This window comes from Microtus pennsylvanicus, chromosome X (assembly GCF_037038515.1).
Source record: "Microtus pennsylvanicus isolate mMicPen1 chromosome X, mMicPen1.hap1, whole genome shotgun sequence".
Lineage (NCBI taxonomy): Eukaryota > Metazoa > Chordata > Mammalia > Rodentia > Cricetidae > Microtus > Microtus pennsylvanicus.
In genome coordinates, this window is record NC_134601.1 from 137495162 (window position 1) to 137520281 (window position 25120).

At 39.6% G+C, this 25120-nt stretch overlaps 1 protein-coding gene across 4 annotated transcripts in view; it reads right to left on the reverse strand.

Annotated features, from left to right (window-relative positions):
• The window catches only part of Med14 (mediator complex subunit 14), a 104778-nt gene extending 80054 nt beyond the window's left edge, over positions 1-24724 (reverse strand). The window contains exons 1-8 of one of the 4 annotated variants that reach the window (XM_075956814.1): positions 24227-24724; positions 18364-18390; positions 15881-15986; positions 10514-10687; positions 9775-9904; positions 8850-8978; positions 8392-8499; positions 7543-7675 (exon numbers count right to left, since the gene is read on the reverse strand). In XM_075956814.1, coding sequence (XP_075812929.1) covers positions 7543-7675; positions 8392-8499; positions 8850-8978; positions 9775-9904; positions 10514-10687; positions 15881-15986; positions 18364-18390; positions 24227-24435 — 1016 coding nt within the window. In that variant the 5' untranslated portion in view covers positions 24436-24724. Of the gene's footprint in view, positions 1-7542; positions 7676-8391; positions 8500-8849; positions 8979-9774; positions 9905-10513; positions 10688-15880; positions 16010-18363; positions 18391-24222 lie in introns of all 4 variants that reach the window. The other 3 variants (XM_075956811.1, XM_075956812.1, XM_075956813.1) reach the window with 3 other exon arrangements.
• Positions 24725-25120: the final 396 nt, after the last annotated feature.

A 25120-nucleotide genomic window follows, 5' to 3' on the forward strand; every position in this document is an offset into this window, starting at 1 on the left:
ATGTTTAGCAAAGCTTTTGTTCTCAATATTGTTTGATATATTTATTATTTGTTGTTATTGTATGTAGTTGTATTTGGTTTAGTTCTGTCTTATTTAGACAAAAAGGGGAGATGTAGGGATAAGTCCCGCCCCTTAGGGGGCGTGTTCGCCTCGGGCTAATGTCTGCCTATAAATTTGGCGAGCGAGCTCCGAGCTGTCTCTTCTACTTTCCTGGTCTCCGCGGGAACGGTGGTTCTGTAAGTCTATTTCTACATTAAAACTATATATATTTTTACAAACTAACTGCATTCGTTTACGCCGCTACAAACCACAAACCAAGGAAACCAACAACACCCATAATAACACGAATACCTGACAACCATCCACCTGCACAACTCAAAGAAGGGAAACACACAAACACTATCACCAAAAAAAAAAAAAACTAACTGGAGTTAACAACCACTGGTCATTAATATCACTTAATATCAATGGACTCAATTCACCTATTAAAAAAAATAGGTTAAGAGAATGGATACGAAAACAGGATCCAACATTCTGCTGTTTATAAGAAACACACCTCAACCTCAAAGACAGACACTATCTCAGAGTAAAAAGTTGGGAAAAGGTTTTCCAATCAAATGGATCTAAGGAATAAGTGGGTGTGGCTATACTAATATCTAACAAAATTGATTTCAAACTAAAATCAATCAGAAGAGAAGGAGAAGGACACTTTATTCTCATAACAGGAACAATTCATCAGGAGGAAGTCTCAATCCTAAATATCTACACCCCTAATATAAAAGCACCCACATATGTAAAAGAAACATTACTAGAACTCAAAGCATACATCAAACTCCACACTCTAAGAGTGGGTGATTTCAACACTCCTCTCTCACCAATGGACAGGTCAACCAGACAGAAACCTAACAGAGAAATAAGAAAACTAACAGATGTAATGAACCGAATAGACTTAAAAGACATCTATAGAACATTCCATCCAAACAGAAAAGAATATACCTTCTTCTCAGCAACTCATGGAACCTTCTCGAAAATTGATCACATAATCGGTAGCAAAGCAAATATCCACAGATACAAAAAAATTGTAGTAACCTCCTGTGTACTATCAGATCACCATGGAATAAAGTTAAAATTCAACAACAATGCTACCCCCAGAAAGCCTACAAACTCATGGAAACTTAACTGTCAACTACTGAACCACCCCTGGGTCAAGGAAGAAATAAAGAAAGAAATTAAAGTCTTCCTTGTATTTAATGAAAATAAAGAGACAACATACCCAAACCTATGGGACACTATGAAAGCAGTGCTAAGAGGAAACTTCATAGCACTAAGTGTTCACTTAAAGAAAACGGAGAAAGCACACATTAGACACTTAACAGCACACCTGAAAGCTCTCGAAAAAAAAGAAGCAGACTCACCCAGGAGGAGTAGAAGACTGGAAATAATCAAACTGAGGGCTGAAATCAACAAAATAGAAACAGAAAATAATCCAAAGAATCAATGAAACAAAAAGCTGGTTCTTGGAGAAAATCAACAAGATTGACAAACCCCTATCCAAACTAATCAAACGGCAGAGAGAGAACACGCAAATTAACAAGATCAGAAATGAAAAGGGGGACATAACCACAGACACAGAGGAAATTCAGAGAATCTTTAGATCTTACTACAAAAACCTGTATGCCACAAAATTGGAAAATGTAAAAGAAATGGACATTTTTTTTAGATAAGTACCATATACCAAAATTAAATCAAGACCAGGTGAACAATCTAAATAGACCTATAAGTCACAAGGAATTAGAAGCTGTCATCAAAAACCTCCCTACAAAAAAAGTCCAGGAACAGATGGTTTTAATGCAGAATTCTAGCAGAACTTCCAAGAAGAGCTAATAACTATACTCTTTAATGTGTTTCACAAAATAGAAACAGAAGAGTCATTGCCAAACTCCTTTTAAGAAGCTACAGTTACCCTGATACCAAAACCAAAGACTCAACCAAGAAAGAGAATTACAAACCAATCTCACTCATGAACATCGACACAAAAATTCAATACAATACTGGCAAACCGAATCCAAGAACACATCAAAAAAAATTATCCATTATGATCAAGTAGGCTTCATCCCAGAGATGCAGGGCTGGTTCAACATACGAAAATCTATCAATGTAATCCATCATATAAATAAACTGAAATAAAAAAACCATATGATCACTTCATTAGATGCTGAAAAAGCATTCGATAAAATTCAACACCCCTTTATGATAAAGGTTATGGAGAGATTTGGGATACAAGGTTCATACCTAAATATAATAAAAGCAATATACAGCAAGCTGACAGCTAACATCAAATTAAATGGAGAGAAACTTAAAGCCATTCCACTAAAATCAGGAACAAGACAAGGCTGTCCACTCTCTCCATACCTCTTCAATATAGTGCTTGAAGTTCTAGCAATAGCAATAAGACAACATATGGGGACCAAGGGGATTCAAATCGGAAAGGAAGAAGTCAAACTTTCATTGCAGATGACATGATAGTGTACATATAAGTGACCTAAAACTCTACCAAAGAACTCCTACAGCTGATAAACACCTTTAGTAATGTGGCAGGATACAAGATCAACTTCAAAAAAATCAGTAGTCCTTTATACACAAAGGATAGAGAAGCAGAGCAGAAATCAGAGAAGCATCACCTTTCACGATAGCCACAATAGCATAAAGTATCTTGGGGTAACTCTAACCAAGGAAGTGAAAGATCTACTTGACAAGAACTTTAAGTCTTTGAAGAAAGAAATTGAAGAGGATATCAGAAAATGGAAGGATCTCCCATGCTCTTGGATTGGTAGGATCAACATAGTAAAAATGGCAATTCTACCAAAGCAATCTATAGATTCAATGCAATCCCTATCAAAGTCCCAACAAAATTATTCACAGACCTTGAGAGAATAATAACCAACTTTATATGGAAAAACAAAAAACCCAGGATAGCCAAAACAATCCTATACAATAAAGGAACTTCCGGAGGCATTACCATCCCTGACTTCAAACTGTATTACAGAGCTACAGTAATGAAAACAGCTTGGTATTGGCATAAAAACAAAGACGTTGACCAATGGAATCGAATTGAAGACCCAGATATTAATCCACAAACCTATGAACACCTGATTTTCGACAAAGGAGCTAAAAGTATACATTGGAAGAAAGAAAGCATCCTCAACAAATGGTGCTGGCATAACTGGATGTCAGCCTGTAGAAGAATGAAAATAGAACCTTATCTATCATCATTCACAAAAGTCAAATCCAAATGGATTAAAGACCTCAATATAAATCTGAACACACTGAACCTGATAGAAGAGAAAGTGGGAAGTAGACTGCAACACAGGGGCACAGGAGACCACTTCCTACATATAACCCCAAGCATTTGTTCAACTATGTTCTTTTATTTATTTATTTATTTATTTATTTATTTATTTATTTATTTATGCATACAATATTCTGTCTGTGTGTATGTCTGCAGGCCAGAAGAGGTCACCAGACCTCATTACAGATGGTTGTGAGCCACCATGTGGTTGCCGGGAATTGAACTCAGGACCTCTGGAAGAGCAGGCAATGCTCTTAACCACTGAGCCATCTCTCCAGCCCTCAACTATGTTCATAGCAGCATTATTTGTAATAGTCAGAACCTGGAAACAACCTAGATGCCCCTCAATGGAAGAATGGATAAAGAAAGTGTGGCATATCTACGCACTAGAGTACTACTCTGTGGTAAAAAACTATGACATCTTGAATTTTGCATGCAAATGGATAGAAATAGAAAACACTATCCTGAGTGAGATAACCCAGACCCAAAAATATGAATTTGGGATGTACTCACTCATTAGTGAATTCTAGCCATAAACAAACGACATTGAGCCTATAGTTCGTGATCCTAGAGAAGCTAAATAATAAGGTGAACCCCCCCCAAAAAAAACCATATATTTATCCTCCTGGAAATTGGAAGTAGACAAGCTCGCCAGCCAAAAGTTGGGAGCACAGGGGTGGAGGTAGGGTGGGGGAAGGGGAGAGAGAAGGGAGAAGGAGAGGATTGGGAAGAGCTTGGGAGTGGGATGGTTGAGATGGAGAAAGGGTGGATATGGGAGCAGGGAAGAAGATATCTTAATTAAGGGAGCCATTTTAGGTTGGCAAGAGACTTGGCTCTAGAGGGGTTCTCAGGTTTCCAAGGGGATGTCCCAAGCTAGGTCCTTTGGCAGCAGAAGAGAGGGTGCCTAAACTGGCCTTGTTCCATAGCCACACTGATGAGTATCTTACATATCACCATAGAACCTATATCTGGTAAAAAAAAAAAAAAGGATGGAGATAGAGACAGAGACCCACATTGGAGCACTGGATTGAGTTTCCAAGGTTCAGATGAAAAGCAGAAGGAGGGAAAAGATGAGCTAGGAAGTCAGGACCGCTAGGGGTGCATCCACCCACTGAGACGATGTGACTGATCTAATGGGAGCTCACCAAGGCCAGCTGGACTGGGACTGAACGAGCTTGTGATCAAATCGGACACTCTGAATGTGGCTGACAATGGGGACTGAATGAGAAGCCAATGATGATGGCACTGGGATTTGGTTCTACTGCATGTACTGGCTTTTTGGGAGCCTAATCTGTTTGGATGCATACCTTCCTAGACCTGGATGGAGCAGAGAGGGGCCTTGGACTTCCCACAGGGCAGGGCACCCTGACTTCTCTTAGGACTGGAGAGGGAGAGGGAGTGAAAGGGGGGAGTGGGAAGGAAATGGGAGAAGGTGGAAATTTTAAATAAATAAATACAGACAGACTTTATGATGCAATCCAGTAAGAATATATTCCACCAGAAGCCAAAAAAGTCAGAGATAGCCCCTTATGCTACTGTGAGGAATCCCACAAGAATACCAAGATATTTAGCCATATAGATAGAGGGGGTGGAAAATCTATGTCAGACCCATACAAGCTCTAAACTCTCAGAGCCCCCATGAGTCCTAGTCAGTTGGTTCTGTGGTCATGTTCTCATGATGTCTCTGAACCCTCTGGTTCCTCTGATCTTTCTTCTCCCTCCTCTACAGGACTACCAGAGTAGTCTAAAGTTTGTATTTGGGACTCTACGCCTGCTTCATTACATGCTGAATGAGGTCTCTCTGGCCTCTTTCATGACTTGTGAACTGCAGTTATAGTACATATGTTATGCATAAACATAAGATGGCAAATAGCAGATTCTCCCTACAAGTTCACTTAGAAAAGAATAACATTATTACACATAGACTAATGAAAGATTGGCCAGACCAGCCTAGCTCCCGTGGCTTCTGGATGGGTTCCTGGTCGTGTATGAATAAATTGTTGGTGTAATTAAGAGTAAAAACAGTGATAACATTCTAAGCTTTGGGGACTAGAGCTATAGCTCTAGTGGTGGAATGCTCAGTTTGCACACTTAAAGCCCTGGATTTGATCACCAATGCCACCGAAAACCCAATCTAACCTAATAGTCTCTGAAACAATCTGACATGAGCCCACAATAAGCTAATCTAACTTAAAAATAAATATATAATAAGCCTTAGTAAAGATATATGTCTACAAATCTAAAGCAAAATACTCTTAAGAAAGGTAGAATAGGATAATAAGGTAGATTAGTATAACTATTTGTAAACTATTTTAGCAACTATTAGCTTTAGAGAATTTATATTGGTATAGATTCTTGCATAGATACAAATGTAAAATAATTTTTGTATTCCTAAGATAATTTGTATATTGATACAAATTCAAAATTATATTTGTCATGTTGTATATGTTGCTATTTCTGTTTGCAATGTTTTACACACAAATATAAAGTTATTTTTGTCATAATGAATGTATGTTTTTACTTCTGCTTAAGATATTTTATATATTGATACAAATTAGAGATATTTTAGTCATATTACATTTTTCACCTCTGATTAAGATATTTTTATATGTTGTTACAATTTTGAGATCATTGTCCTCATGCTATACATGTTTGAAGATTGTTTATTTTATTTTTATCATGTGAAGCTTTAGTCCTCAAGTTATATAGGTTATTAAGAATTACAGGTTAAGCCGGGCGATGGTGGCGCACGCCTTTAATCCCAGCACTCGGGAGGCAGAGGCAGGCGGATCTCTGTGAGTTCGAGACCAGCCTGGTCTACAAAGCTAATTCCAGGACAGGCTCCAAAGCCACAGAGAAACCCTGTCTCGAAAAACCAAAAAAAAAAAAAAAAAAAAAAGAATTACAGGTTAATAGTCACCCATGTTTGCCATACTTGTTAGGTTCTCTAGATACAGAGATGTACTCTCCATAGATAGGTAATCTTCAAGCACTTCAAAGACCTACCTACAGAATATGGCATTTAAATGTTTTAATAATTTAGAATTCTGTTGACATGAGACATAACTGCTCCTGGCAGCATCAATTTACTCCAGAGAGAATGATGGGCAGTGAAGACACTCCATATGGAGCTTGTTTTCTTCTGGGCAAATCTGGCTTATTGGGCAAAGAACTGCCCTTGCCTCAACTGCTGACTTACAATAAGCACGCTGTCCAATCTGAACAAGTAGGATACAAGGAAAAGTGACTACTGAATCTAAAAATGATCTGTCAGATACTCTAGGTCTATAGCCAAAGTTGGTTGCCCTAGTGTTACAGAGAAATTTTGGGTGACTGTCCAGGTAGCCAGCTGTTTCTGTCATTTCTTACATATTTTGGAAGTCGCTTGCTTGCACTTCCTGCTTAATCAGGTAATATTATTTTCCTTCTCAGGTCTTGGGGGGTTGAAGACTAGATAGTCACAGTTACTATCCTCTTTTATCTTAGCTAAGACATTTTAGGTACAAGACATAGACTCCTCCTCAAGACAGGACAGCTATTGGAATAATCTCTGTTATTTGCCATTACCTATAGCCTGGGCATTTAGTATGTGTTTCTTGTTTGATATTGTCCTTGTTGTTTGTAGTTTTATTTTGTGTATGTTATTACCCTTTTTTTCTGGACAATACTTAATAATTGCTCTTATTGTATATAGTTTAATATTATACAAAAAAAGGAAGTATTGTATGATTTCAATCCATTTAGTCAATGACTTGGGGCAACAAGCTCTAGGGCGTGGCGTTGTCTGCGAATGACAACTGATAAGCTGAGGGTGAAGGGTCTCTTGCCTTTGCTCGTGCTCACTTGGATGGTAGGAGTGGAGCAGGCAGCTTGCTGTTGGTTCCCCTTCCCCTTAAGTAGAACTGCAGTGGTATCTAACCTGTCCTGTATCAGTGTTTACTCCCATTTTACACATAAACAAATTCTTTTGAACCTCTCTCAAACTGTCATGGATTGACACTACAGATGTTACACGTGGTCTACATCATACTGGAACCTTACTAAATTAAATCACATAATTCTGGGCACATAGCTATTCAATACATAGTAAATCAGTTCTATGTGGGAAAGAAACCATAAAAACCAAAAAACAACAACAACAACGAAAACAGCTTTCACGAATCACACAAACCACCAGAACCAATTTTACTTACTTCCAAACTGAGAGAGAGAGGCACTTTCCAGCGTGATACCTTTCCACTTGTACAAGGTCACCCCACCTCTCTCGGATTAACATCAGAGTCTGGGAATGTAACACTTCTAATTGAAGAGATAAGCAGAAACAATCTGATTTATCATGTTAAGAAAATCAAATATAATATGCTATTCAAGCAGGCAATAATCACAGGCAAATGTCATCTAACAAGGAATCTATGCCCAAAGAGCTAGAAATGAAGGAAGTTTTTGGAATCATCTTGGTCTAATGACTCATCCTAAATAAGACAAAACCTGTGGTTGCCTGAAATTATATTCTCAAATGACAAATCATAAGAAGTAGTAAAATATGTGGCATAATTTTAGAAAAAAGGTTGACAATTTTGGCCTAAATAAACAAAACTAGGTCCAGGTTTATCCCTTAATTCATCGTTTAGAAAATACAAATTGATCAAATAACACATTTTCACCAAAATAGTACCTCTTTTTGAGACAGGTTCTCATTATGTAATGCAGGCTGGCTTTGAACTAGCTACAGAGCCTTGCCTCTCAGGTGCTGAGATTATAGGCATGTACCACCTTGCCCAGCAAACAATACTACTTCTAAGTAATCACTTTTAGGAGTTGCCTGCAAAGTCGTCGGTAAAATTTGCTATCAGTCTTATTATAGATATATCATTAATGTTCATACTGGCTGGTTCTCCATGCCTATTTCTATTCAAAAGAGATGAGGTACAGGAAGGAGAGACCAGATTACTACACTCAGGACAAAGGATAAACAGAAAATGTAGAGGAAAGAGGAAGACACAAAATCCTTACAGTACATGTCTCAAATTTCAGAAGGATACGTAGGCAGTTGTACATGTCCTGAAGAGGTTTCTCATCAGCAAAGAGCCTAGACTGCACCAACTGATGGATAAAGTCGATTTGCATGCTATGAACCAAAGCTCTGCCATCTTCCATTGGTAGAAGAAAAAAAGGCAGTTAATTGGAAAGAGAGGTCAGTATTATAACATTAACCGAGGAAGTGTACACTAAAATTTAAAAATGAATTTAAAATTAAAAAAAAGAGGAACCAAGATTATCTTGAGAAAATTACAGAACATTATACATTGAGAAACACTGAAATTTCTCCAGTCAGTAGGTAATTATGATCATCAAAATTTTGCTTCAAATTACAGAATACATTGCTGCACATTTTTCTGCAGGAATACTTCAATATAAAAATGCCAAACCGTAAATAAACAAATAAATAAATAAAAATTAAAGAAAGAAGAATGACAAGACCAGTACTAAGACGATTTACCTCCCGTTTCCTTATCCTCAACTAGAATTTCTAGCTTGAGAAGGCGCCATGGAACTTCTGGATCATCACCCATTACTGTCAAGGTTGCTTCAAATTCTCCTTCAACTCGAAACTTCACACGGCCATTTGCTTTTAGAAGAGGAAGAAGTGGGCATTGCTTTAAAACAATAAGCTTCTGGCTAATCTCCAAGTTTCAATCTCATTTATGAAACATTTTAAATGGACTGTAAGCTTTGTCCTAAGTGTTGAAATAAGCCAATGGTTCAGACATAGACAGTAAGCAATGTCTAGGTCAACGAGAAACCAGAGGCAACTACATATAAATAAATAGCACAGCATGTTCTCCAGGGTCAACTTTGGGGCCTCTTTTCTCTTTCAGCCTCGAATAATACCACTAACTCCCCCCAGAAACAAATACCAGCACTGTATGTTTAGATAATAAAAAGAAAAAAATGGATGGCAAATCATAGGTTCAAATACCACAAAAATTAAAACTTTATCTACTTGTTCTATGAACAAAACCCAAAAGGACATTTAAGAAAATATTATTTTAAAAAATTTTATTTATTTATTATGTATACAGTGTTCTGCCTGCATATATGCCTGCAGAGGGTACCACATCTCATTATAGATAGTTGTGAGCCCCCAAGTGGTTTCTGGGAATTAAACTCAAGACTTCTAGAAGGGCAGCCAGTGCTCTTAATCTCTGAGCCATCTCTCCAGTGTGAGAAAATATTTTGTTTGTTTGTTTGTTTGTTTGTGTAGGCTTGGTTGTCCTGGAACTAGCTCTGTAGACAAGCTTGGACTCAGACTCACAGAGATTCACCTACCTCTGCCTCCCAAGTGCTGGAATTAAAGGTTTGCACCACCACTGCCCAGTGAGCTCAAAAACATATTCTTACAAAAAAAAATTTCAGGTACATACCCACTGTAAGATTTGCTAGCTGTGGAGGAAGATCTGTTGTTACAAGCCTATGTCTAAGAATCTGATTAAGTTGATGAAGTGTGGCTTGTTTCTCAATTTTGGTAATTGGGTCTGGAGGAATAATTTTATCCTACAAAAAAATAATATACAGAAAGATGAAATTGTTTATCTGCACTTGTCTTGATACATTTTCTTACTTTACTCAAGACAACCACAACACTCATTTCTGTTATCTACATCTAATAATAGTGACTATGCATTTGAATGCAAATAATTCTGTCACCTTGCCAAAACCATGTTCTTCCTCGTGCTCCATTTATGACACCAAATTAATATCACATGACTTCCTCTAGTTCCTAAATGTATAGAAAACAATAGCACCAATTCATTCAACTACCATAATACATTTTGAATGCACTTCCAAAATGCTACAGCTGTGCCAATTATTTTCACACCTGAAATAGACACCAAATAATATTTGCATATCTGCTCACTCCCAACAAGGATAGGGAAAGGGGAGGAAATGGAGGAAAAAAAGGAAAAAGAAAGGAGGAAAGAAAAGATTCCCCAGTTCAATATCTACTCACATCGTAGCCCCAATTTATTTCAAACTACCACACTTTACTTGTAGAGAAAAAAACAACTATATAAACTAGTTTTTAAAATATTGTTTTTCCTATGCTGCATAATCTAAACCCAAAGTCTTGAACTTGTACGAGTACAGGAGCAAAGCACTTACCCTGATGCAGGTTGGAAGTCGTGGATAAGAGCCAGTAGTCAGCACATCAATGGCATATGGAATAGCAAAACTAGGCAGGCGTGCATGGACCAGTGCATCTCTAGCTAAGGAGGCCAAGCGATCAGCAGTGTCCACAAACAAGATAGCTTGCTGATCTAAAAAGCTTGAGATCATCTTTAAAGCAAAGGGTAAATAAGCTGCCTTGAAAATTGCTTTCTTCATTAAATACCATTAACTCACTCCTAAGCAAGCTTCAAAAGATATTAAAATAAGTGTTTATTTGTATGACACTAAAACAGTACTCTTCTTTCATTTTTCCACTTTTGACACCACTCATACATAATACCAAATATTAAGAAAAGAGTAAAATAAAATGGTTTTAATGTGATAGACTTCTAGTGTTGGGCAGCAATAAAGTAGTTAAAATCATGGACTCCAAGATTGCCTTGATCAAAATTTTAACTCTAACTTACTAGTCCGGTCCACTTTGACAAATAGGTCAACCTTTCTATGCCTAAGGTTTTCAGCAGTAAAATGGAGGTAAGATTTCCAACCTCATGAAGTTGTTCTGAGAATTAAGTACCACATACTTAATCTTCAGAACATAGAAAACACTAAGTACATACTGCCGGTATGAGATCCGGGCAACTTTCTACCCAATACAGAAATTCTATCAGTTCTCTATTCAATACACTAGTAGAGTCATCACAAGACTGAAATACTTTCTCTTTCAAACCTTTAGTTCTGTTTTACATCAATACCTAGCATTCCTTTCGCTCATGTCCTTCAAACAAGCTTCTGGTAGACAACTTAAAACACTGTAACCCAGAATTAATGCAATAGGGCATCATACCCTGACAGTGATCTGTATCTTCTTTTCATTTCTAGTTATTTTATTATTTAATTTCTACAACCCTATAATTACTATCACGTTAGAGATAAGAAAAATAGATTCACAGGTAAAGACCTTTTATTTCTTAGTTAGAGCCAGAAGAAATGCTACCTTTTGTAACTAGTGCAATTAGTCTATCAACACCACCAACGCTAAATTCATATTCATAGCCATGAAACTAATAAACAGTCTCAACTGCTGAATTCATTTTATCTTGGATTTAGGCCATTTTAAAATTTTTTCAGGACTGGAGAGATGGGTAGGTGGTAAGAGCATAGGCTGCTCTTCCAGAGAACCCAGGTTCAATTCCCTGTACCCACATGGCAGCTCACAACTATCTGTAACTCCAGTTCCAGGGGACCTGACAATCATGGCAAAACACCAATCCACATTTTAAAAAAATTTAAAAAGAAATTTTTTTGGTGGTGGTGCTCACTTCTAATACCAGTACTCAGGAAGAGGTAGGCGGATCTGTGAGTTTGAGCCCAGACTGGACTACAAAGAGACTTCCAGGACAGCCAGGACTGTTACACAGAGAAAGCCTGTCCCAGAAAAAAAAAGAATCTTGTCACTTTGCTGGGTGGTGATGGTGCACACCTTTAATCCCAGCACTTGCAAGACAGAGGCAGTTGGATCTCTGTGAGTTTGAGGCCAAGCCAGGTCTACAGAGCAAATTCTAGATCAGATAGCCAGAGTGACAACACAGAAACGCTGTCTAGGAAAAAAAAATCTTATCACTCAGGAGAAAAGGTTCCTTATCACTCAGGAGAAAAGGTTTGTAAGGCCGGTTAAGAGAAAAGAAAACCAGAGAACTTCCCTCTGGGAAGATGGGAGATAAACTGAGATAACAGTTTATCTAGCCTGTAGATCTGTGTAATCAGATACTCGCACAGGTCCAGATACTCTAAACTTAGAAAGCAAATTAGTCAGATGGTGGTGGCTTTTGCCTTTGATCCTAGCACTCAGGAGGCAAAAGCAAGCAGAGACCAGCCTGGTCTACAGAGCTAGTTCCAGGACAGCCAGGGCTGTTACACAGAGAAACTCTGTCTCAAAAAAGCAAAAAGGAAGGAAGAAATCAAATTAATGCTAATGCTTTAGTTTTGAGCAACTTATTAGTAAACCTAGTAATCATCATGGTTTTTAAACATATTTACACACCAACCATCAATTTGATTAAAAATTGTTAGACTTTGAGCAGTGAATGGACATTTCTCTAAGGAAGAAATACAAATGGCCAATGAAAATATGCTCATCATCAGTCAACAGGGAAATAGATGCTGAAACTTTAGTGGAAGGCAGGCATGGTGGTACATGCCTGTAATCCAGCACTCAGTACACTGAAGCAGGAAGATCACAAGCTTGACTTCAGCATAGATAACACAGCAAATACAAGGCCAGTCTAGACAACACAGTAAAATACTACCTCAAAAAAGAGACACAGGGAAATCAGTCAGGATGTATGAATACAGTGAAAACCCTAGTGAGATATGACTAGCTTGGCTAAATTCAAAGCAGTTTAATATTATAGATATGGACAAATTAGATCCTTCACATATTGCTGGTGGGATTGTAAAATGGTACAGCCATTTTAAAGAACAGTCTAGCTGATGAAACAATTATCTATGATACAACCACTTTACCTTAGGTATGTATTCAAAAGAAAGAAAGGCATACACAAAAAACTTTGTAACATTATCAATTCCAACTAGAGAAGAGATAAAACAAAATGAGGGTTTTTCAATATAAATGAAGTACTGACACATACTAAAATCATTATAAAGAAGCCTTTGAAAAAACACATGAATCCATTTATAAGAAATGTTTAGAGTAGGCAAATTCAAACAGATAAGTAAGTAGGTTAATGGTTGCCTATAGGTAAGGGCTAGGAGCAATAGGTAAATGGCACAAGTTTTCTCTCTGTGGTGATAAAAATTCTAAAATTGTTCATGGTGATGGACATATCAATCTTTGATCTTTCTCCTCCTTTTAGTTTGGCGACTTTTGCATAAGTTTTGGTTATAATTAGGCAATCAAGTGAAAGAGGCTAAGCAAAGACAACAGGCTAAAGACTGAGGTGAAACGTAAGAAACACAACTGTGCTATAGATTCTTTGTAGAGTGGGATTTTTGAGAAATAAGCACCTTCATCAATTTACAAAGAAAAATTCTCCATTAATATATTTTCAATTTACAAGAATGCTAAGAAAATAAATATACTATGGGACCAAGCCAGGTAGCTGTTCATTTTTATTTAAGAAGCTTAATAAATCTCAGAGAATTTTTGAAGTTCTCATACATAATTTAGCTAGTACCAATTTGTTAATCTGCTTTAACCTATGAAAGCTAATAACCTTTTTTTAAAAAATAATTGATTTTATTGTAGGTGTATTGGTGTTTTGCCTTTATGTATGTGAGTATGTCAGATCTCCTGGAACTGGAATTACAGGCAGTTGTGAGCTGCCATGTGGGTCCTGAGAATGGAACCTGGGACCCAGTGCTCTTAACTGGCCTGAAAACTAATAACCTTTTTTAAATGTCATTAAATAAAAGAAAGAAAACAAAAAATGGAATTCTAACATCATTGTGAAGCTTATTATAGCTCTGCACTTCCTGTCCATTCACAAATTTAAATGACAGCATCTAGACATACATTTGGTCTTGTAGAGCTGAACTTAAAAAGGGAACCTTAATTAAAGTAGGCAAATGCTGTCTGCATTTCAGTACTTTATTCACTATCTAACTACCCTTCCCAGTATGAACTCATTAGGAGTGATTGAAGTAAAACAAGAGGCAGTGCTCCTCATCTGTGAACACTGAATCATCCTCCCAAGTTTGCTCAGTAAGCTCATTCAAGGACCCTAGCTTGTCCTCTTCACATTCTTAGCTTAAAACTTGATTGGTTGTTGTTGTCATTGTTGTGTGGAAACAGGATCTGTTGCTAAAGTCAACTGACTATGTAGCTAAGGATGATCTTAAACTTGTGATCCTTCTGCCTTCATCTCCCAAGTGCTGGGATTACAGGCAAACATCACCATGACTGGTTCATGCAGCACTAGAGACAAGTACATGCTCTAAAAGTACTACCAATTGAACTACATTTCCAGCCCCTTAAAACAGTTTTAAGGGCTAGATTTAGTGTTTGTTACACTTTACTCTATGAAGTCATTTCCTTGAATTAAGAGTAATTCAACAGTCAAAAGACTATGAGCTTCCTGAAGACAGGGACTATGCTTTATTCAAGTCATTCCCTGCTATCTCTTATAACACGTGTTCAGTAGTTTCGGAGCGTGAGTAAATGAACTAACAACTGAACAGATACACGTCATCATCAGTTCTGTGACCTTGAAGAAGCCATGTATTTTCTAGAAATCATATCAATCTCATCTGTGAAAATAGAAAATACAGCCAGGCGGTGGTGGCGCACGCCTTTAATCCCAGCACTTGGGAGGCAGAGGCAGGCGGATCTCTGTGAGTTCGAGACCAGCCTGGTCTACAGAGCTAGTTCCAGGACAAGCTCCAAAGCCACAGAGAAACCCTGTCTCGAAAAACCAAAAAAAAAAAAAAAGAAAAAGAAAATAGAAAATACAGATTCTGCCATTCTCATCAGGACATCAGAAATCAATAAGCAAACTTTGAGAGAACCTTACAAACTCCAGCTCAGTGGTTCTCAACCAACCTAAGGCCGCAACCCTTTAATACAGTTCCTCATGTTGTGGTGACCCCTAAGCATAAAATTATTTTTGTTGCTACTTTATAACTGTAATTGTGTTACTGCTATGAATCATAATGTAAATATTATTGGAGATAGAGGATTGCCAAAGACTTTGCAACCCACAGGTTGAGAATCGCAGCTCTAAAGACTCATACAATCTTGGTTTTTGTTTTGTTTTGTTTTTGGTTTGGTTTTTTGAGACAGGGTTTCTCTGTGGTTTTTGGAGCCTGCTAACCATTTCTCCCTTTTAGTTCCTCAAGTAATGTCTTCTAGGTATCTCCTCATCTTCCTTTTGATCAAGTGTCCAAAAATAAATACTATGCTTCCGCAGAAATTCATTTTGGAATTTCATAAAGGAACATGATTATTGACATCAGTAATAACATTTAATCAAGAGATGTTAAAGCTAAAATTGTAAATTATGCAAAACATTTAAAGTTATTTTGCTTCTTTCAAGACAGCATCATGCCATGTAGTCTCACTAACCTGGAATTTTTTTTTTTTTCGAGACAGGGTTTCTCTGTGGCTTTGGAGCCTGTCCTGGAACTAGCTCTGTAGACCAGGCTGGTCTCGAACTCACAGAGATCCACCTGCCTCTGCCTCCCGAGTGCTGGGATTAAAGGCGTGTGCCACCATTGCCCGGCACTAACCTGGAATTTACAACTGTCTTTTACACAGTTTCCTGGATGCTAAGATCACAGACATGTGTTACCATGTCCAGCTTTCAAAAGTTATTTTATAAAGTAAAATCAAGTTTAACTCACCGCACACTTTTCTACTTTGCCAGCATCATTAGCCCATTTTACTAAAGCTAATAATCGAACGAAGAGTTGACGTGTCCGGCTAGCAAACTGTACAATTTCTATTTTCCTGTAAAATAAAATAATTCTCATCTGAAACCAGCACATTATATCTCACAATCTGTTTCAAATCTAAATTTTTAAAGTATTTGTTTACAAATACAACAAACTTAACCTAAAATATTTATATAAATATTTTCATCTCTTCTTTGGGTCCTTCCTGTCTGAAACTTTGACCACAGCGCACTAGATCCAATAGGAGTTTTTCCACAATGAACTACATTTTTAAACTAATTTTTATTATAATAAATGATTCTTATATATTAAATTCATGGATATGAGGTAGTGGACGTTAAATGAGTCAGAAGAGACTAATTTAGGAGCTATGAAGTATAAATTTCTTAACTGAAACTCCTGTTAATTAGTTACCACTTTGGTTAGAGGAGTTGAAATATATTCTTTACCAAAACTTGGAAGTGTGTTCTTTCTACAAAATCAAGGGTTATTTCCCAAGTTGCAATGGCATAACTGAAAAAAAACAAAGAACTTCAGTATGAACTCTTCACACCAATTTCAATGGCAAAGTTCACTACCTTAGCCAAATTAAAGACAAGCTGAAAGTAAAAGGAAAGTAGGTCTTTCCATATCTATTTTAATACTGTACTCACGTCTATGCTTTTTCACCCAGCAATCATCCATATTTTTATCATTTCATGAAGCTTTAAGAGCTTCATTAAAAACTCTCTGCCTATGTTAGCTAGAGCTCTTTACTTCAGGACCACTACACAACTGATAATCATACCTTTTATTGTCTAAGACACTGGAAAAAAAGAAAACTTCAACATGCCAAGACTAATGGCAAAACCCAGAAGAATACCACCCTACCTCCAAGTGAGATGAATTTATTAATTTTAATGTGACTTTGCAGTGAACTACAAGTCTCTGCATCTTGCCAATAACATCGCCATGACGCAATGCATGCAAGTAAGTTTTTGCTGAAGTCTAATGCTGACTGAATACGTCAAAGTCAAGCTGCTACTGAGAGTGTAGAAGGACCACACACAACCTGAAAAGCTTCTTTAAGAACAGTCAATACCATGATTACTGGAAACAGAAAAAGAAAAGCCAAGGGCGCACTTATGGCTCTTTGTCAGTGTCTGTCAAGGATTATAGAAGAAAAACAAGCAAGACTGTGACACAACACAAGTGCTAAAATTACATTGACTTCTGACAGGGCTGGGGTTGGAGCTCAGAATATAAGGCTCTGTTCAACCCCCAACACCACACAACCACCTGGACACTGCCTACAACAGGACTCAGAACATCAGTGCTGCTCCTCTCTAGGTCTGTCTAATATATTTTTGCCTAAATATGCTCCTCTATCAAAAAGATGTCCTTCTCTAGAAGCTACTGTAATGTGGATTTCTGACACCGCACTGTCTCAAATGATAGGGCACATGAGTTAGTTCTCTAAAAGCCCAGTGGTCTTTCCTACCCCACAGCAGCTAGAACAAACCTAGCTTATTTCCTTCTTTGAAAACTGACCAGCCAGCCAGCCTGTTGGTTGTAGTAGCCCACGATTTTAATCCCAGCACTCAGGAGGCAGAGGCAGGCAGATTTCTGTGAGCCAGGACTACACAGAGAACCCCTGTCCTGAGAAACAAAAAACAAAGCCACACTACAGGTAGATCTCTGTGAGTTCAAGGCCAGCCTGGTCTACAACAGCGAGTTCTAAGACAGGCTCCAAAAGATGCACAGAGAAATCCTGCCTCGAAACAACAACAACAATTTTAAAAAAAACTGACCAGCCAAGTTATTATATAAGTTAAGTTTCAGTAGTGTCTTCCAGCTCTATCTTTTTGATTTGTGTCTTAGTCCACAAACAGAGCATGTGGTGTTAGTAATGAAGAGGTAGTCACTAACGAATATTATAAACTGCCCTAGTGACTTGGTCTTTAAAACCAATACCAAGGCGCATTGGTAGTATGAAAGATATAATAAAGTTAGCTTTGTATTATAGTCCCAATTTAAACCCCAATAACATAATCTCCTTAAATCTTAATTTATCTTGTTCCTTTGGCCTATAGAAACAGTGTTGTCTTAAGCCCCAAATTTAAAATTGACTCAAAAAGTTTTCAACTATAAAATAGCAATAGCTAGAGACGAAACGCAATGTGCTAAAAGATATAACAGTCTAAAGCCAGTCTACTCCTCAACTTCCATTACAAATAGACAATTACATTTTCCTATTCCTCCCAAGGATTTGCCTTGGTCGGTCACCAACAAAAGTTTAAAGAACAAAGGTTCTACACATTCAAGTACCAAGAATAAGAAAACCGCATTCCTAATCCACACCCCTACACCATCAACAGCCCCATACCCATACTCTAGACTAGAAGAAAAAAAGTCAATAAGGAGAAAGATTTAAGAATTTTCTTCATACTCACCTTTCCACATCAGATTTCCTTGGTAATCTAAAAAAAGAAAAAGTTGATTGATTAAATATATGCATGCCTGGTGAAAATGTGATAATGGCCTTTACTGTGACACTATTTCTTATCTTCATACTTTCAGAAAAACTGAGCAAACAGTAACTACAGGCTCAAGTGGCTGCTAACTCCCTACACTATCAATTAGCAACAATATAGCTGTAAAGTACAAGCTGAGAAACCAACATTTCTTTCCACTCAAAATGATTCAGAAGATACTATGTAAACTTTAAACACTTAAAAAGTGCAAGCCTGGAGTGTGGTGGTGCACACCTTTTGATCCCAATACTCAAGAGGCAGAAGCAGGAGAATCTATTTCAGTATGAGATCAGCTTGGTCTACACAGTGAATTCCAGGACAACCAGAACTACATAGAAACACTCTCAAAAAATAAATAAGTAAATACTGCAAGTCTCATATCAGCACACAATATCAGAGTCAGAAAAGGTATCTTTTAATACCAAAATGACTACAGGTGTAGGAATAGTGGTTAGTTATCAGCCTCTCTGAACCCAAACCTCTGTGAGCACTTTGATTCTTAGCAGAAATGTTGTGTTACAATAGGTGACTCTGGAAGCTAAGGGTGCAATCAAGGCTTTATGGCAATTATGACATTGCATAATGGTTAGATGAAGGATTTATATATTTTTTTATTTTTTAAATTTGTGTTTTGCCTGTACATATGTCTGTGTGAGGGTGTTGAATCTTAGAATTACAGACAATTGTGAGCTGCCTGGGTCCCCTGGAAGAGCGGTCAATGTTCTTAATGACTGAGCCATCTCTCATACGTGTTTTATACTACTTTTTAATAGAACCATCAGTGTTCTTGATTTCTTTTTGCTAGTTCTCCAGTACTGACTGCCAGCAACCTATGTACTACTCTAGTGATGCTTGGAAAGCTCTTAACCTCCACATTCCAGTAACCTCTAGCTCACGGTCTAAGCATGATGGCCTGAATACCTCTCAAGGCTACCCAGCAAATATCGGATCCTGAAGAATGCACCCAAGCTGCTTAATGGTCTTCCTGCATGCACACACATCCACCCCATGTGCCTCATAAACAGAGAAAGGCACAAGTAGGGGAAAGCACTGTCTTATTCTCAGGGAAGACATTGGGATGGATGGAAGCTACAGGTATAATCAGAGTGACAGAGGAACTAGATAGTGAGCTGGGGTATACAGTTCAGTGGTAGAGCACCTACACAGCACATGCCTGGGCTCAATTCCTAGTAGAAAGGTGGGGTTCGGGACAATGATGGACACCAAGGCAGAGGTCAGGATATGCATGGGAGTTTAAACTAAGTAGGTGCTGAAAAGGCCTATTTACCGAAAAGCCAAGTAGAAGCTAAAGGCCTATTAGAAGCCTGCAAATAAGAACTAGGTATAGTAGCACACACCTGTAATCACAGCACTTGGGAGGCTGAGAAGGAGGATTGCCACAAGACCAGCCTAGGATAGAGTCAGACCCTGTCTCAAAGACTGCAAATAAAAGCAGCCCCTGGTAAGTTCCTCTACATAAAAAAAGCTCCTCAGAGTACTCCCTGAAAAGCCTTGTTCTCAAAAGAGAGAAAAATGAGGATTGGGGGATGGGGAGACAGAAGCACTTAGAGGTAGAATAGGAAGGCAGGAACCATTGTTCCAGCTCCTACCTGCCCTCAGAGACTCTAAAGGATCAGCTCCCACAAGAAATTCTACCATTTCCAGGGTAAAGGACAGGATTTGCTGCCTGTCTCCTTTTCTCCCAATGCTTCCACTTCTATTTTAAATTCCTTTATGAAACTCACCACATGGGGGGAAACCCTAAGATGCAAATATTGAAAGAAGGCACAGAGCACATTTATTCCACACCAGTAAAAGTTTATATGGCTATAACCCTAGCAAAGAGGTTAAAAAGCAAAGAATAGCTGGGCAGTGGTGGCACACGCCTTTAATCCCAGCACTCGGGAGGCAGAGGTAGGTGGATCTCTCTGTGAGTTCCAGGACAGTCTGGGCTACAAAGCAAGTTCCAGGACAGGCTCCAAAGCTACACAGAGAAACCCTGTCTTGGAGGGGGAAAAAAGAACAAAGAATAGAATATATGCCCCTAAAAAGTATGAATATGTGTTGGGGGTGAACAAGCAGAAGAAAAAAAATCTAGAAACTTGGGGCTCAAACCAAATCATCTAAATTATTGAAACCGTGTGTGTGTGTGTGTGTGTGTGTGTGTGTGTGTGTGTGTGTCTGTGTGTAAGTCTACAAATAGGGCATTTGATGTTGGTAATTGAGAGAAAGCCACTAATAAATACTCTAAGTCTCCCTAGTGATTTGATCTAAAAAACCCAAACCAAGGAACACAGGTAGTATATCAAAGATATAATCACTTTTTCCCCAGTTTTTTTTTGTTGTTGTTGTTGTTTGGTTTTTTTGGGTTTTTTTTTTTTTTGAGATAGGGTTTCTCTGTGTAGCCCTGGCTGTCCTGGAACTCACTCTGTGGATTAGGCTGGTCTCAAAATCAGAGATCTGCCTACCTCTGCCTAAATGCTGGGATTAAAACTGTCAAAGCTATCTTTTTATCTTTTATGTTTCAGACAGAACCAGATGTTGAGAAACTAAATACCATGTCCCTCAAGACTTATACATTAATGTACATTAATACATTAATTCTGACAGGAGAATGCTAAGTTCCATGTCAATCTGAGCTACAAAAGAGCAAGACTGTCTCAAAATAAAACCAAGAAATTTTAGTTGCCATATAAGGGTTTCTTGTTTGTTTGTTTTCTTAAGTATCAAAAATAAAAGTGGTGCTGGGTGGAGGTGGCACACGCCTTAAATCCCAGCACTTGGGCCAGCAGAGAGGTGGATCCCTGTCAGTTTGAGGCCAGCCTGGTTTACAGAGCTAGTTCTAGGGCAGTCAGGGTTACATAGAGAACGCTGTCTTGAAAAACATTATTATTGTTATTGTTATTATTATTACTGTTGCAGCAGTGTGCACCAGAACTTGAAAGGTAGAGACAAGCTAGGGCTATTACAGACAAACCCTGTCTCAAAAAATAAACAACAAAAAGACAGTTGCTTTTCCCTTAATTACCCATGGTTTAAAGAGACATTTCTGAGAATTCATTCATTCATGTACTAAATTTAGTTAAGTCCCAAGTCCATGCCAGACATTGTTCTTGTCACTGGGAAACCAAAACAAATCAAAATCCTTGTTTTCCTGGATTTTCTATTCCATGGGGGAAGCACAGTAAACTAATGATGTCTCAAGCAGTAAGCACTGTAGGGGGGAAAACACTAAAAAATGTGCAAAGTACTATTATATGAGTGCTTGGATAAAGTCTTTGATCTACGTTATACGTGAGCCAAGACTGAAAGGAAATGAGAAAGAAAACAACATGTATTTTTGGAAAAAGAGCATTGTGCCAAAAACTATCAAGAAACATCAAGGTTAGGGTAGGTAGATGGAACAGAATAAGACTTAGCACATTAACTAAAAAAGGTAAAGTAGATAAGACACAGTTCTCTCGGGGCCTACACACAGCATAATCCCAGTGTACACTTGCTTTTTCTGTTTTTTTTTTAATGTGTGGTGCAGGAAAGCTGGAGCCAGGACCTGGCAAATGCTCTACCTCTGGGCTACATTCCCAGTCCACTGGGCATTATTATTGTTGAAACATAATACCAGGCAGCCCAAATTGACAGCAACCCTCCCCCCCTGTGCGCAGCAAGTTGCCTACAGGCTGTTAATTTCTGATCCTCCTGCCTTGACCTCCAAAGTACTGGGGCTACAGGTGTGCACTACTATATTTATAGCAATTTTTTCATGTCCAAAGGTATTCTGGTTTAGACCACAAATCTTATGGTCGCTCTAATAGAGAAGTAATTCTAAGAACTTTTCTTTCTGTGTTTTTTTTTGTTTTTGTTTGTGAGTTTGTGGTTTCTTTGTGTGTGGGGGGGGGGGGGTGGCCGGGAATTTGCGGCTTTGAAAACAGGGTTTTACTATATAGCTCCCGCTGTCTTAGAACTGACTATGTAGACCCACGCGCCTCTGCTGGAATTAAAGCCATGCACCACCAAGTCTGGCTCTGGGGTATTTTTTTGAAATAGGGTCTCACTATGTAGCCTGTGGCTGACCTAAGCTTATGATCCTCTTGCTGTAGCTTCCCAAATGCTGAGATCCGAGGCACATATCCAGCACCAAACCCAGCCCCTGCATTAGATATTGAAATGTATGGATCTGGACACAGAATGTGGAATTCAGCTGAGGTCTGTGCTAGAAATATGTTTAGGAATCATCACACAAATGGTGTAGAACTAAAACTATATTATTCTACAGCAATAAGACAGATGCCCCTCCATAAGCCAAGTCCAAAAACTTAAAAATAGAACACAACTCAATAAATTTATACAACTCCTCTACAGAAAATCAAATCACATGATCCATGACCACAGTCTTTTTCCCACGGCTATGCACAGGACATATGAAATTTTCTCCTGGATTTTTTTGTTTTGTTTTGTTTTTCAAGACACCCTGTAGCCCTGGACGTCCTGGCACTCTGTAGACCAAGCAGAGATCCGCCAGCATCTGCCTCTGCCTCCCGGGTGCTGGAATTAAAGGCGTGCACGACCAGCCAGCCACCACCACCCATCATCACGAGAAGCCCTAAACAGGACAGCTATTTCTCTCTCAGTCAGAAGTCATGGGGAGGGGAGGAGCCAAACACCTTTAATCCTAACATTTAGAAATGGAAGATCTTGCGTTCAAAAACAATTCTCAGCAGGCGTGCTGGCCCAAATTTAGTAATCCCAGCCCGAAAGAGGCTGAACCATATCTAAAAGTTAGAGGCCAGTCTCACTATACAAGACCCCGTTTCAAAAAAAAAAAAAAAAGACACCTCTTTTGGCAAGGTTAAGCTTTGTCTCGTTCAAAACTAAAAGGAATGTTTTACAAAAGTATGAGAAGCCGTCTCTAATTCTTTTAGCCATGTACAAAGAAATATTTAATTTTCCAGTAACAAAGTTATCACAAGATACTTCCTAATGTCTGCATATTAATGTATTTTCCTAGAAACCCGACGGAGCCTAACAATAGGTAGATAAAAGGTGAAAACTTTCATGAACCTCAGCTAGAAGATGTAAAACAGAGTTTCAAAATTTCGTAATACCTTTTCTTCGCACACTGAACCACCAGTGTATTCGGTTTGTATTCTAAAGGGATTAACACCCTAATCACGTCCCAAGGCAGGCATTTCATAGGTAACTAGGTGACTGAAACCAGCAGGCTCATTAACAAAACGTATTTTACTTTCGCTACATTCAGAGACTTCGAACGCTTTCAAATGTTTCAGAAAGACTCGGGATTCAAAATGTAATGTTTTAAACAGAATCTCTATCTCCAGAGCCCAAAGAGAAGCAACTGCAATCTACTTTTAAAACATTGCCAAAAGGCTGTGAAACATTTCCCTTCTTTGAAAACCGCGTTCAGTTAGAATTTTACATAGTCCTAAATGCTTACTCTCAATCTTAGGGTTCTAAAAACCTAAGAAATTGATTTCCACCAAGAAATCAATCGAGTTCTATTGGGAACGCAAGACAAAAATCCTAACGACAATCTTCAGCGCAAGTGTAACACGCGAAACTAACCAGTCTCAGTGCTTTCACCGCCAACCAGATCCCCAATACTAACTAACCTCATCCACGTCCCCGCAACCTGAACCCCAAGAATTCCAAAATTCTACATTCAACAGCCGCGCTCACTAAACGGCGGTCGCAAGCTTCTATCGGCCCACAGGGCGGGAAGGGCAAGTGGGGAGCCGGGAAGCAGGTACGGGTTCGCAGCACTTACAAGTCCGTCAACACCAAGAGCTCCGAGTAGGCCCGGTGCAGAAGAAATTCGATGAGCGTGCTAAGCCGGTACCCAGGGCTAGCCGCGGCCGCAGCTGCCGCCACCGCGGATCCTGGCGGCGGAGGAGCCGGGGCTGCCGCTGAGCCGCTGCCGCTGCCGCTGCCGCCCGGAGGGATCAGCTGGTGGTTGTCCAGCTGCACTGGGGCCATGGCGACGCAGAGTCCGGCTTGGCGCAACCGCCCGAGAAGCGGCCCTGGAGCCTCCTCCCGGGCTCGGTGACCGCACCGAGGCGGGCGCGGGCTAAGTAGCCGCCGCCTAGCGCCAGGCCGCCTCTGTAGAACAGGAAGCCGAGTCCGGGCTGCGGAGGCCCGCCCCCATGTAGGGCCGGGCTGGCCGGCCGCGAGGAGGCGAGCGCGGGCAGGACAGGAGGATGGAGAGGCGGGTCGGCCGCCGCTCGAGGGAGCGAGCTTCAGAGACTGTTCAGCGGCCGCCCGGCGGGTGGCCTACAGCATCCACATAGCGGGGCCTGGGGCGGAAGTCGCCTGGCAGAACGGAAGGGGAACCCGCGGGAGGCTTTTTCCACAGGCTACCTGTGACAGTTCCCCGCGCTGTGCCGGGCTAGGGGGGGGCGCCACTCGGGAGGGGGTGTGTGGGAGTGGGGCGGGGCGAGGCGGCGCGTGGGCGGGAAAGCGGAAAAGGGGGGTGGGTGAACGCGCACTGCCGGAAGCCGCGCCGCCAGCCGAGAGGGTCGCGTCACAGAAACGTCAGCAGTCCCAAGTGTTCTTTTTGCCCCTGCCTAGGCGGCCACAGGGGGCGATGGGCGGAGGAGGGTCGGTGGAGAAGTCGCCGGTCACCCATCTATTCTCGTGGCCCCCCGCGCTCTGACGAGAGGTC